General features: G+C 36.4%; 1 protein-coding gene across 2 annotated transcripts in view; it reads left to right on the top strand.

Annotated features, from left to right (window-relative positions):
• camk1b (calcium/calmodulin-dependent protein kinase Ib) overlaps positions 1–8,223 on the top strand; it is a 56,190-nt gene extending 47,967 nt beyond the window's left edge. For both annotated transcript variants that reach the window (XM_033966901.2, XM_033966900.2), the window contains exons 5-12: positions 536–674; positions 1,095–1,221; positions 1,307–1,382; positions 1,455–1,567; positions 2,255–2,333; positions 2,412–2,499; positions 3,088–3,196; positions 4,838–8,223. In XM_033966901.2, the coding sequence (XP_033822792.1) occupies positions 536–674; positions 1,095–1,221; positions 1,307–1,382; positions 1,455–1,567; positions 2,255–2,333; positions 2,412–2,499; positions 3,088–3,196; positions 4,838–4,881 (775 nt within the window). In that variant the 3' untranslated portion in view covers positions 4,882–8,223. The remainder of the gene's footprint in view (positions 1–535; positions 675–1,094; positions 1,222–1,306; positions 1,383–1,454; positions 1,568–2,254; positions 2,334–2,411; positions 2,500–3,087; positions 3,197–4,837) is intronic.
• Positions 8,224–13,184: the final 4,961 nt, after the last annotated feature.

Genomic DNA, 13,184 nt, shown 5'->3' with positions numbered 1-13,184 from the left:
TTTACCAAAGCGAGGACAAATGGGATCGATAACACACTGATACCTCAGGCTTTATAAAGCTACAATATCAAAAGTAGACACACATTTGGACAAGTATTGATGCTGAAAATATGACAAAGTATAGCAGAATTGTGCGTTTCCATTGTTTATAATGATCTCGGTCTATAACCTTAGAATGTCTTATACTTGTGCTGATAAACTGCACAGATATATTGACTTGAATGATGGGACACTGGTTCTTACAGCATGACAGTAATTTGCATAATGTACAGTAATCAGTCATTCTGTCACTTAAAGGAACCTCTCCAAACCAACACACGCTTTTTTTAAATAAAGTTAATATTGCCCTCTAGTGGTCAATATAATACACACTTTTCTTTCAAGCTAAATGAACAGAACATTCATAACAGCAATATAATAAGACATTTGAAAGGATAATTTCAGAAGATTAGAAGCTAAAACATGTGATTTTAATGAAACACAAAAATATTACTGCCACATTTTTCACACATCGTCCATATTGGGTTTTATTCAGTGTGTCTGGGGGCGAGCTGTTCGACCGCATCATAGAAAAAGGCTTCTACACAGAGAAAGACGCGAGTAAACTGATCCAGCAGATTCTGGACGCTGTGAAGTACCTCCACGACATGGGCATCGTACACAGAGACCTCAAGGTAAGACTCTGCAGGCACATGGACAAGTTTATCACTAAACTAGGACTAGCTCAGGGCTAGACCAGAATTAGACTATGATTAAACAGAACAAACTTGGGGTTCACTCATGCACAATTAACACAAAATTGGGACTAAAACAACCTGGAACTAAACCTGGACCAGACTAGGGCTAAATCAGGACAAGAATAGAGCCAAACTAAATCTACATAAGGACTAAAACTGGGCCCAATCCAGGATCAAAGCACACACCCAGAGAAAAATGTCCTTTTAAAATCTAAAACTGCACAAAAAAAACTTTTGGACCCAAACAAACAGTGATGATGTCACACTTAACCGCCCCATACTAAACTGGCCCCACTGACACCTGTCAACTAGAAATAGCACTGATGTTCTTCTTTGATTGTCCTGTGAATGTTTCAGCCGGAGAACCTCCTGTACTACAGTATGGAGGAAGACTCTAAAATCATGATCAGTGACTTTGGTTTGTCTAAAATCGAGGGCGCTGGGAGTGTCATGTCCACAGCCTGCGGGACCCCGGGATATGTCGGTAAGGAACTTAAGTCATTATTTCAGTAAAAATAATGTCTGTACAAAACTAGATTCAGTCTTCATTAACATTTTGTCTATTTCAGCCCCTGAAGTTCTGGCTCAGAAACCCTATAGTAAAGCAGTAGACTGCTGGTCCATTGGAGTCATTGCATATATTCTGTAAGTGCAACAATTGCACTTTTTGTGCAGTTTTTTACCAAATCTAACACAGTGAAATTTCCATTCTTTTAGATTGTGTGGGTATCCCCCGTTTTATGATGAGAACGATGCCAAACTGTTTGAGCAGATCCTGAAGGCTGAGTACGAGTTTGATTCTCCGTACTGGGACGACATCTCTGATTCAGGTACAGGAACACAGCTAGGCAGGATATCTTGGTATTTTATCCTTTTATTGTTCTTTGCCTTTGTGTTGTATTTGTGTATCTGTTTTTGTTTGTTGTTGTTTATGTGAAGCACTTTTGGCAGCTTTAGTTGTATTTTAAATGTGATATATAAATAAAATTGAATTGAACATTGAACAGAAATATGTGTCCTTCTAATCTATTCAGAAAAAACTTATAAGCACACTATGTAACTTTTCTGGTGTATGGTCCGCCACCAGCTTGTCTCCATGGAGATTATTATTGCTTTACTTGGAGACAGGCAGGTGATGTTACAAAGCCAAGTAACAAGTCAGATCTGTGGACAAGCATAGTAGGAACATTTTTAAGTTTTTTTTTTAACAATAAAAACAGTAACTGAAGTTATGCACCGTAGATGAGTTTAATGTCTTACTATGGAACATTTTAGACAAGGCAATAACATCTTAACGAAAGCAGGCAGGTGACAGACTCTCCACCAGAAAACGTACAAAATTCAGCTTTAACCTGCCAGAGAAGGGTCAAGTGAAAAGTGGGGAAGAAACTGTTATACTTATTCAAATCAGTGTTGCATAAATGATATTATGACCTGAATAATCTTGATGAATGTTTTTAATATAATTTTGACATCCCTGTTTAAATAGCTCTTTGTGGTTCTTCTCTTTGTTTCAGCCAAAGATTTCATTGTTCACCTGATGGAGAAAGACCCCAGTGTGCGATACACGTGTGATCAAGCTCTGCAGCATCCCTGGTATGTTTGTTTTTACTTAAATACATCAGCCATAACTTTAACTTAGATTTTGTGTTAATAGTTTGATATTTATTGTAGGATTGCTGGAGACACGGCTCTGGATAAGAACATTCATGAATCTGTCAGTGCACAAATTAAGAAAAACTTTGCCAAAAGTAAATGGAAGGTGAGTCTGATCCTTCATGTTACGTTATTGTAGCAGTTATTCACATTTGCACATGTGCTGCAGCGATACAAGATGAGGGTTATTTTTGCCTTTTAAAGAGTAAAAAATTAAATGATGTCATTTAGATGAGGTAAAATAAGAAAAACTTTAGTCCAATGAGGAAATCGCCCCATTTATTTATTTAAAGTAAACAGTAGTTGTACTTAGGATTTATAATGCTGCTTTTCTTTTGAGAGAGAGAAAAATACAGAGAAAAACTGTTCAGTTATACTAAAGATTCACTATGTAACTTTTCTGGTTGAGGATACTCCACCTGCTTCTGACAGCACCAGGTCAAGTGACAAGTCATATCTGTGATGAGGCGACCCCATTCACAGGACAAATGCCCTTTTTTCAAGATTAATACAGGCAATGAAAAACACCCATAATTAAATAAATGTTAATCATTTAAATTAAATGCAATAATGTGGAACATTCCCAGCAAAGCAATTTCATTTTCATGGAGAGAAACAGATGCTCCTTATACAAAAGTTACATAGTTAAAGCATTTTCCATATGAGTTATATAATGTTTCTCTCTCTTTTGCAGCAAGCATTCAATGCCACGGCGGTCGTTCGTCACATGAGGCGCCTGCAGCTCGGCACCAGCTCAGAGGGACCCACCTCTCTGCCCAGCCCCTGCAGGAACGAGTGCTCAGGTGAGAAAACAAGCACACCTTATTCTGCCCCACCCACTTTTGCCTCTAAATTCCACTAGAAAAAGAGAATTTCAGAAATGTTTTGCTGCTAAAGTCTGATATAAAGCAGGTTAATTTGTATAAAAAGTTCACTGTTCATGTGATAAACTCACTGGGAGACTTTAAAACAGCTCTAGTCCTTATAGAACTTATTTGCTTATTTAAGATCGACAGCCCCATGTAAAATAATACAACCCAAACAGTGATGGCTGTGCCAAATGAAACTTACAGAATAATGTTGAGTTTATGTGCAGTTGTGTTGTGTAGTAGCAGTAGTTGTAGTTGTAATAGTAGGAGTAATAGTTGTGAGAGCAGCATTAGTAAACTGGCTTATGTATTTTTAAAGCATTTGTTAATTTTCAGTTGTATTAACAGGTCAAAAACAGTCTTCCCAAACCAAGAAGACAGCAGGTACCATCATGAACAATTATAGTAGTAGAGTAGTTTCTGTAAAAGTAGTAGTAGCAGTAGTAGTTGTTTTTCCAGTAGTAATTCATTCTTGGTAATGAGTAGCTTGAATAGTTGGAGTACTGATATGGCAGTAGCATACAGCAACAGTAGTAGTAGTAGTAGTAGTAGTAGTAGTAATCATTATTAAAACCTAGTCCAGATTTCTGTTTCTGAGACCTTTGTTACCATCTTCATATGCACATTACATACTCCTAAAAACTGAAAATTGGTTCAGACATAAATAAGTACTTCTCCCATATCTACTTTCATGTACTGTATGTAATCTACACCAGTATTTCTCAAACTAAGATGGTACGCTGGGCCTTCTTATAGATTTGTCTCTGAATAAAGCAAACAGCATTTTTTTTTTTTTTTTTTTTGTCCTTAGGGTGAATCATTATTTAGTAGCAGTGGTGGATGAAGTTCTGAAGTACAACTATTTAATTACCTGTTTAAAAATGTACTTTACGAGTAGATATATTGTTGATATTGTTAAATGTAGTGATACTGATTAAAATGATATATATTTTTCGGTCAACAGTGACAATACAAATCAGTTTCTTAACTCTTCTTATGAATTTTGTGTATTTATTTTTGTTTTGCTCAAAGCCGAAGCTTGAACTTGAAAAATTTATTCAGGATGTCGCCACGAACATGGTAAAAATACTCCTTCAAATCGTATGAAAAGTACTTTTTTGCTTTTCAGTCCTGTTCAAAATGTAGTGAAGTAGAAAGTACAGATACTGCTCTCAAATGTAGTAAAAAAAAGTAAAAGTAAAAAGTATCCATTATAAATTTGACTTAAGTAAAGTATAAATACATAAAATTCTACTTAAGGATGAGCAGCGAAATGTCTTCACTCCTAAAACTTTTTGTCCAGCTGACAGATTTCACTTTTAGCTTTTGCTTACAGTACAGTACTTTACTACTTTTACTTTCTTGCCTTCCACCAGTCTTTAGTAGTACCTTTAGTCTCATTTTAGACCGTGATCAGCCCCAATAAAAACCTGATCTAGTCCTGGTTCAGTTCTAGTCATACCTGAAAACCCAAAGATGAAACTTGATGTGGAAAATCTTAAGAAACACTGCTCTACATATAGATTTTTTAAATTCCTGACCTAACCCAAAATCCGTCTCTGTCTGTTTCCTCAGAGGGTCGGGGTGAAGGGGACGTGGACAGCACAAACTGCACATAGCACACTCTCCTCCTGCTTTTGATTTACCACCAAAACAACAACAACACAATGACCCAGAGACTTCACTCCTCTTTGAAAACTCCTGCTCTGGGTCTATTGAACTACTGCAGCGTCACTCCAGCTCGCAGCCAGAGGGGGGCGCTCTCACACTGCCTCCCAGCCGCACACAAGGGGCCAGAGGTGAAGAGAGAGAGAAGAGGAGATGGTACAAAACTGGTTGAAGACAGAAGAGGAGTAATTTAAACATGTTTTGAAGTATATTGGCTGAAGTAGGTTAAGATGGAGATTGGTTTTATTCACAAAATTCACTTTTCGTTTTAGTAATTATTGTTGTTTTTATATTTTTATGTGATTTTAACAGCATATATTTGTGCATAAAGGGGAATACGTAGTATTTAGTGAAATTTTATTTAAAATGCTTAGTGGGGTTCATCTTGGTACACGAAAATTGGCCTAGTTTTTGGGGATACCATTTTGTTATTTTTGCGGTCTTTTCAACAACATAACCTCATAAGATTTACAAGTTATATATAAAACAAACCACATTTTGCTTTTAATTTTCTTTCACCCTAGAACTCACTACGAATATATGACCACTGTTTACATGTGAGCCGTCCAACTTATAATTCAGACAGCACAGAAACACCTTAATAGACTACAAAAGTATATGTTTTTAGATACTATATAAAAAAGGTATGTGGGTTACTGCTTTGGTCTGTTTGAATGTAAGGGAAAGTTTTGCATTTTGTGTTTTAAGATACTAATTACGGTGATGTGCTCCTTGTATTAATTTTTCGAGTTGGGTTATGGAAAAGTTTATCATCAACATAATATTTTTGCAGATTGAAGTAAAATGAATTATTGAAGACTAAAACTATATAACTATGACTTAATGTACATGTATATTTTTGTTAATTAGTAAAAATTTAAGCAAAAACGAGCAGAAGTTTTGAGTGGAGCTGAGATGGAACCTTGCTTTCTGTGTAATAGCAGCCTCTGACCTGTAGGGAGTGGTCTGTCTATGTAGTGCTTTTTGACATGTTTCTGGAGTAGTTTATGCAGAAAAACTGTAGCCTTTTGTTCAGTTATGATGATGATTTATGTTGTGGATTTTTAAAGCGACAGTGCGTAACATTTTGGTTTTAAATTTCATAAACATAACCTTATCTGTGTCCCTAGATCCGTTTTTAAACTTCGTGCACCTTCACTAGAATAATAACTGTAAAAGTGTCATATTTATTTCAAATCAAAAGATACCAAAAGTGAACATCTGTAAGGGTTTTGTTCAGTTTGTAGCTACATGTTTTTATGGGACAACAGTGATATGAGAGGTAAAGCAAGTCATTCTGTGTCTATAGGGTTGGCAGTGCGAACCCCCCTTCTCCCTATTGCATGTAGCCTTTGTGTCACTGGGCAAGACACTTCTCACACTTAACCAATGTGAATTTGTGATTAGGTGCATTCACACTTGGTCCTGTTCTAGTCCTGGTTTAGCCCTGGTCTAGTTCAGGTTCATTTCAGGTTCAGTTCAGGGTTTAGTCCCAGTTTAGTCCCAGTTTAGTCCCAGTTTTGATGTAGATGCTGTCGGCACTGAAAGGTAGCCATGATTGTTATGTTTCAAATCATTGGCCAAAAGTCATTGTTGAGAAAACCTGATTGACATGATTTAAACATAAACTTCTTCTTCTTCCTGTTCCAGTATAAACATGTTTTGTGGTGCCTTTAAGAGCAAGCTTTTGGTGGTTCTTTGTGCTTCAAACTTTGGACCATTTTTGCAAAAATGTTCATTGTTTTGTAGCAATCAAATGCAGTCAGTGTAGGAAAAAAATCTTTTAAAAGCACACTATGTAACTTTCTGGTGGTGAATCCACTACCTGGTTGTCTCCATGGAGATTTCATTGATTTGCCGTGAATGTTCCACACTATGGCATTAAAATTATGTATCAATCTATTTAGCTCTTTTCTCTATTTTTGGGTATTGCTCAAAGATTTCTTGAAAAACATCTTTTTCTATAGTGCGCACGGTCACCTCTCCCCAGATCTGACCTGTAAAATGATCTGGTAGAGTCACCTGCTTGTCTCCATGGTGATTGATTGGTTTAATGGCATTCAAGTCAAAGCAATGGACACAAACAGGTGCTAGACCCTTAACCAGTAAAGTTTCATAGTGCGCCTTTAAACTGATTAAGCAGCAAAGAGATTATTTTTATTTTTTCATAGAGTATAAATATATAAGTATATATAAGTCTGTATATCTGTAAGGGTTTTTGTATTCTGTAAAATAACATGCTCTGCTTGTGGGATGGGCCTGTGTGTAATGATACCAGTGAATATGGTGTGTTTTAGTGGTGAGGTTTTTGTTTTAAACAATTGGGGATTTTTGCAGTGATTTTGAGCAGTGGGTCTTGTTTTCTGAAGAACACTTGGTGTATGTAGCTCTCAAGGTGAAGGGTAAATAAATTTATTGTTCTGAACATTAACAACATAAGAATAAAATGTGTCCCTATAGAAAACAACGTAAAAGCTCCCAACTGCGGCACATACAATTTACGTCATGTATGTAACTTTTTAGCCAAATAAATAGACTAAAATAAAAACATGCTTTCTCATTTTGTTTTGAAAATCTCGGGTCCTTACTCAGAGCGAGCGTGCATCTCCACAAACCTGACTCTTATTTGGCTTCTTCTGCTTGTTTCCATGGAAATATATGGTTTTAACGCTCTATTTCCACAGAATCATGCAGTAATGTGCCACTTCCAGAAAGTTACATACTGTACCTTCAAGTTAAGTTTGATTTAGCCAAAAGTGCAGTATTTTTTCTAATTATAATGGGTAAATGAAATAATTTACAGGTGGTTTTAAGTATAGACCACGAGGCAGTGATTGTGGTCTTGTGATGCGCTGTAAAAATACTTCTAAGCTTACAACACTATTTATTATAGACCCTAAAATCATTGTTATCCCAAAAAAGGCTTGAATCGAAGGCTTGCATTTCCATTGGCATTGAAGTTTTTGAACCGTGTATTACGCCACTGGTCTGGTATGAACGTGAACCAAATCATTACATCACCATCTCCCACCACAAAAAGCAAAAACCGTGTCAATAAAAAAGCAGAATGGGGTGCTAACTACATGTTTACAATATCTTACTCAGAGAGAAAAAATTATTTAAAACAATTATATTTTATTTTTTAGTTTACACAATCTTTAAAATTGTGTTGTACTTTGAGGACTTTAAGATTTGTACAGTAAATACAGTATGTTGCCTTGTCTTTAGTTGTAGCTTTTGGTCAGTGCAATGCATTCTGGGTTGTTGAAAGTGATTAAAATTCTGTCTATGCATCACTGGTGTGTTGTCTTTTATCTAAATCATAATGAACATTGAGCTCTTGAGGTTTATTTTTATTTTATTTGCACATATAACAATAAAAAAGGACATAGTATATAAAAGGCAGGTGCAGGAAGAGGCAAAAATCCCAAAGATTTTTAAAAGCCTAAGGGTTATGAATACATAAAAGTGAACATTACAGTATAGGTTAAAATAAGTTTGTTGTGTACTCTCTACATCTAATTAGAAAGCATTTTATTTTTATTATTTTATGTATTGTCTAGTTCTGTTTTTGTTTTGTTTTTTTTAAGATTTAAAAACATAAAAAAATCAGGTACAGCACCTTTAAAGTTATTTCTTGGCTAGTTATTGGCCCCATTAGACAAGTTCATACTCTCACTCTAAGCAGGTGTGCAATATTATATATATATTTTAAGTCAATATTTTTATCCTCTATTTTCATAATAGAAATATTTATATTTAACATCTTGGGGGATTAGTTGGTAGGAGAGCATTCAATCCCTGCTCTCTCTGCTGCACACTGCCATTGTGTCCTCAGGCAAGACATCTGTGTAATCCCTCAGTCGTTCAGGTCTGAGCCATTGCAAAAGAAAAATATAAAAATCTGTCAACTTGACCAAAAGTTGTAGGAGTGAAAACGTTTTGCTGTTCATCCAAGCTGCTTCTTCAGTTCTGGTCAGATTACTGCTGGACACTGCCTTATATCTGTCTGAAGAGAGGAACTAACTACACTGAAACTGTAAACACCTTTTGTTTATAGTTTCTGTTTGTAGGCTAGGCCTGTTGTGCTACTTTAAGTGTGCACTGTGTGAGTCCTACTTAGCAAAGTCATTCAATCCCCAAATGTGTGATTTCACATCCATTAGCATCTTGGCTAGCCCTGTTATCTATTCTTTTGTTGTCTTGACTCTTTCAACGTTTTGTCCAGTTGACAGATTCTATATTTTTTATTGCAAATTGTACCAAGTACCAACCAAGCCAAAACCAAAAAAGGACTTTCACCTTTTGACTTTGTATTGATCAATTGTTTTTGATTCAGTCGTATTGTTGCGTATAAATCGATTAAACATGACTCCAACGAACAAAAACGAGACAGACTTTGAATTCATTTTTTCCTGAAGTCTCTTCTTCAAACCACATGTTTTTACAGACGGAGAGCACAGGCTGAAGACCTGTCCATTACAAACACCCAAACTCTGGACTGTTTGAAATGACAGGATCTCTGTTCAATAAAATGTGGCAGTGGCACAGTCCTACTTCAACCTGTGGTGGATGAAGTACTCAGTATAACAGATACAGAGGCAAAAAGTATCACATCAAAGTACCTGTTTAAAAATGTACTTTAAGAGCAGTATTAGTGTTGTTAATTTGTTAAAGTATTAAATGTAGTGATATTGATTATAAAAAATACATATTTTGTTCAACAGTAACAATATGAATTAATTTGTGCATTTATTTTTGTTTGCTCAAAGCTGAATCTTGAACTCGAAAACTTTAGTCAACTTTAGTAACCCCTCAAATCATATGAAAAGTACTTTTTACTTGTGTATGTACTTAAGTAAAATACAGATACCTAAAAATTCTACTTAAGTACAGTAATTTACTACTTGTACCTCGTTACTTGTACTTTCCACCACAGACTTTAACAGACATTACCTGATAGTAAGTTTATAAAGAAAATAATCCATCTTTGGCATTAGCAGACTGTACCTAATAAAGTGGCCTCTCATTGTGTATATTTTAAATACAGTGATTTCCTTTTGCAAACTCGACACATCCTTTTCTGACATAAGTACTACCTTACCCTCAACCTCTGGCCCTGCTGCGGTCGACCCTCTGTGCCAGTGTCGGAGCATGCCCCATGGAATTCTGGGTAATTTCAGGCGTGTGGTTTGGCTGCTGCGGGTCTGGAAATGATGCGGTCAAACCAGGAACAAGCTGCAGCTCCGAAAAACACGTCACAAAATACAGAGACCGAAGTAAGAAATCAGAGGGACAAAACCAGCACCAAAACCACAAGTACAGAGTGAGGAGAGACAAGAGGAGGCAGCCAGGAGAGGGGAGGATTTAGGCTCAAAATGTTAGGATTCAGTTACTTTAAAAATAAAACAGCAGCGTCAGACAAAGATGATACCATGAATTATGTTCTGTGCAGTCGCTTGGTTTAAATTTAAAAGACACACTGTGTAAATTTTGTGGATGTACCACCTGCTTGTCTCATTTACAGCACATTTTTGAGTTTTTATTTCTATTCTGTTGCTGTTCTTGAGCTGTTCATTGCAACACTTGAATTTCTCCATTGTGGGACAAATAAAGGTTCTCTTACTTTACATACTGTGTCTCCATGGTAACAAGCAAGCAACACTACAGGACAAGTTACTGTTTTGGATCTGTGGAAAGGTGAACCCGCTCACTGAGAGAAGCTATGTTTTTCAGGTAGCTTCTGGTTATAAAAACTTTTAATTTAATGGGTGCAAGATAAGATATGTTTAATGCCATACTGTGGAACATTCCAGGGAAAGTAAGGACATCACATAGACAAGCAGGTGGCAGATCCTCCACCAGAAAAGGTTACTGCACTATATTTATTCTCTTTCATAGTCCGACTCCTGCTTGTCTCCCTGAAGATGTTATTGCTTTGCCTGGAATATTCCACACTATGGCATTAAACCAATCTTTATGGCTTTTTTTTTTCAATTATAGGTATTTTATTGCTCGAAATATCTTTAAAAACATGCATTCTTACTATGAGCGGGGTCGCCTCTACACAGATCTGACCTGTAATGTGTTTTGTCATGTCACCTGCTTGTTTTAATGGATATACATAGATGTGTTTAATGCTATGATGAGGAACATTCCAGGCAAAGAAATCATCTCCATGTAGGCAAGGAAGTGGTGGACCCTACAACAGAAAGGTTCCATTGTGCACCTTTAATCTAGTGTCATTGAAAATCCATATGGGGTAGGAATCTTTGAGCTTATATGAAATAACTCATCTTTTGCAGCTGATGTCATCCCTATGTTCCCCAAAACTCCTCTTTCTGGTTTGTCCTGAGCACGACATTCACTCTGAGCGTTTAGGATCAACGTTTTCTTTGGAGGTGCAAACACAGTTAAAGAGGACGTGTTTGTGTGGACTCTATTAGGTCCACACATCTCCTCAGGGTCCCTGCTCTGAACAACGCAATCACATCATGGAGAGATTTAAAGGGAAAGGGGCCAGTTTCACTCTTGTATTGACAGAACGCAGAAACATCTTAAAGGGAATGTCCATGAGGAAGCAGCAGCTCATCTGATTTTCAAGTTTTTCCCCAACCAACTCCCAAAAAACTGATTACTGAAACTATAACATGTTTAAAAGCTCTGAAAAGTCTCTTTGGCATAATAGGCCTGCTTTCAAACAAAATGGGTGAAGTGTCTTGTCTAAGGCCACAATGACACTAGAGGCACTGCTACTAACTTTGGCATCGGGTACTCTATTCCCATCGGTCTCCCATCCAAGTACTAACCGGGCCCTCGCTTAGCTTCCAAGCAGATATGACCACAAATATGTCTATGAACGCAGTGTGTGACAGAGGGAGGCTGGAGGGGCCGATGGCAGGCGCTCACGATAATTACTATATCGTCTTTGTTCAATATACGTTTTATTACAGGTGATAGATTTGAAAGACGTCACTGAATTCTCTATGGAAAAGTGGGTTGGCCAACACTGTCTGTTAGAAGAGAACAGCACTGTACGAAATGTATCTATAAGGGACTACTTCAAAACCTGCCAGAGTACCTCATGTGCACGTTAATCATTGATACAGGAACATTTAGGCAAGACAATGATCTGGTTACAAACTTTTATACACACACCTGCAACTGTTTTTAATGTTTGTATGGACTTGTATACTTATTTGTCTTGTTTGTTTTTCTGTCTGTATTGTATTTTAAACAGGGTGTCAATGAAAACATAGAGGCCAAGTGTTCTCATTGTGTTCCCCTGTGTAAATAAAGACAAATAAATAAGTAAAATACATGACAGATGGAACACTTACTTTTTGGGGTCAATGTTTATCGTGGGGAATTTTCTTTGTACTAGTGAGGAACTTTTTGGTATTTGTCTGTGCTATGATGAGACTTGAGCTGTTGAGGGTTGAATAAATAATAATATCAATGCTGCACATATGCAATAGTTTTTTGGGGATAAATCCTGCTTTGTGTCATAAATTAGTTTCAATATTATCGTTTATCGTCTATATTTTCTTCACCAAATACTGTACTTCAAAATGTGTTATCGTGAGAGGCCTGGGTGGTCCCATAGTTTGAGTTATTCTACTCCAGGGCAGATGTGGCGACACGAGCTCACCACGACTCGGTGTGGACATGGATGGAGTGACTTGGAGGAGTAATAAATATGTTGTTTCAGTTACATACATACTCAAAATGGGACTATAAAGATTAAAAAAACTATTAAAACGACACCTGGTTTCTTTCTGGTCATGGATCCTCTGAACTCCCATCAAATTATACAGTTCGCAGGTCATCTCCATAATCGTAAATATCCAGAAATCAGATAATAATCAGATTTTAGTGAGCATGTAAAACAATGGTGTAATGTAACAAAGTAAAAATAGTAAAGTGTCGTACTTAGGTATAAATTTAAGTATACTTGAGTACATTTTTACTTTTTACTTTACTACATTTGAGAGCATTATCTGTGCTTTCTACACCACTACATTTTTGAACAGTACTGAAAAAAAGTAAAACTATTTTTTTATTATTATTAAGACCTGCTGGAAAGTCTGAGGGTTTGTTTTTAGCATGTTCGTAGTTTGAGCAAACAAAATTGTCCAAAAAAAAAAAAAAAAAAAAAACAGCTAGAAAAAGAAAAATAATGTATTCAATTGTTTCTGTTTAACAAAATTCAATACAAATCTGTATCAAAATCACTACATTTGAAGCCTTATAA

This window comes from Periophthalmus magnuspinnatus, chromosome 5, assembly GCF_009829125.3.
Source record: "Periophthalmus magnuspinnatus isolate fPerMag1 chromosome 5, fPerMag1.2.pri, whole genome shotgun sequence".
Lineage (NCBI taxonomy): Eukaryota > Metazoa > Chordata > Actinopteri > Gobiiformes > Gobiidae > Periophthalmus > Periophthalmus magnuspinnatus.
Note: the sequence above shows the minus strand (reverse complement) of the source record. Positions and strands in the feature narration are given on the sequence as shown.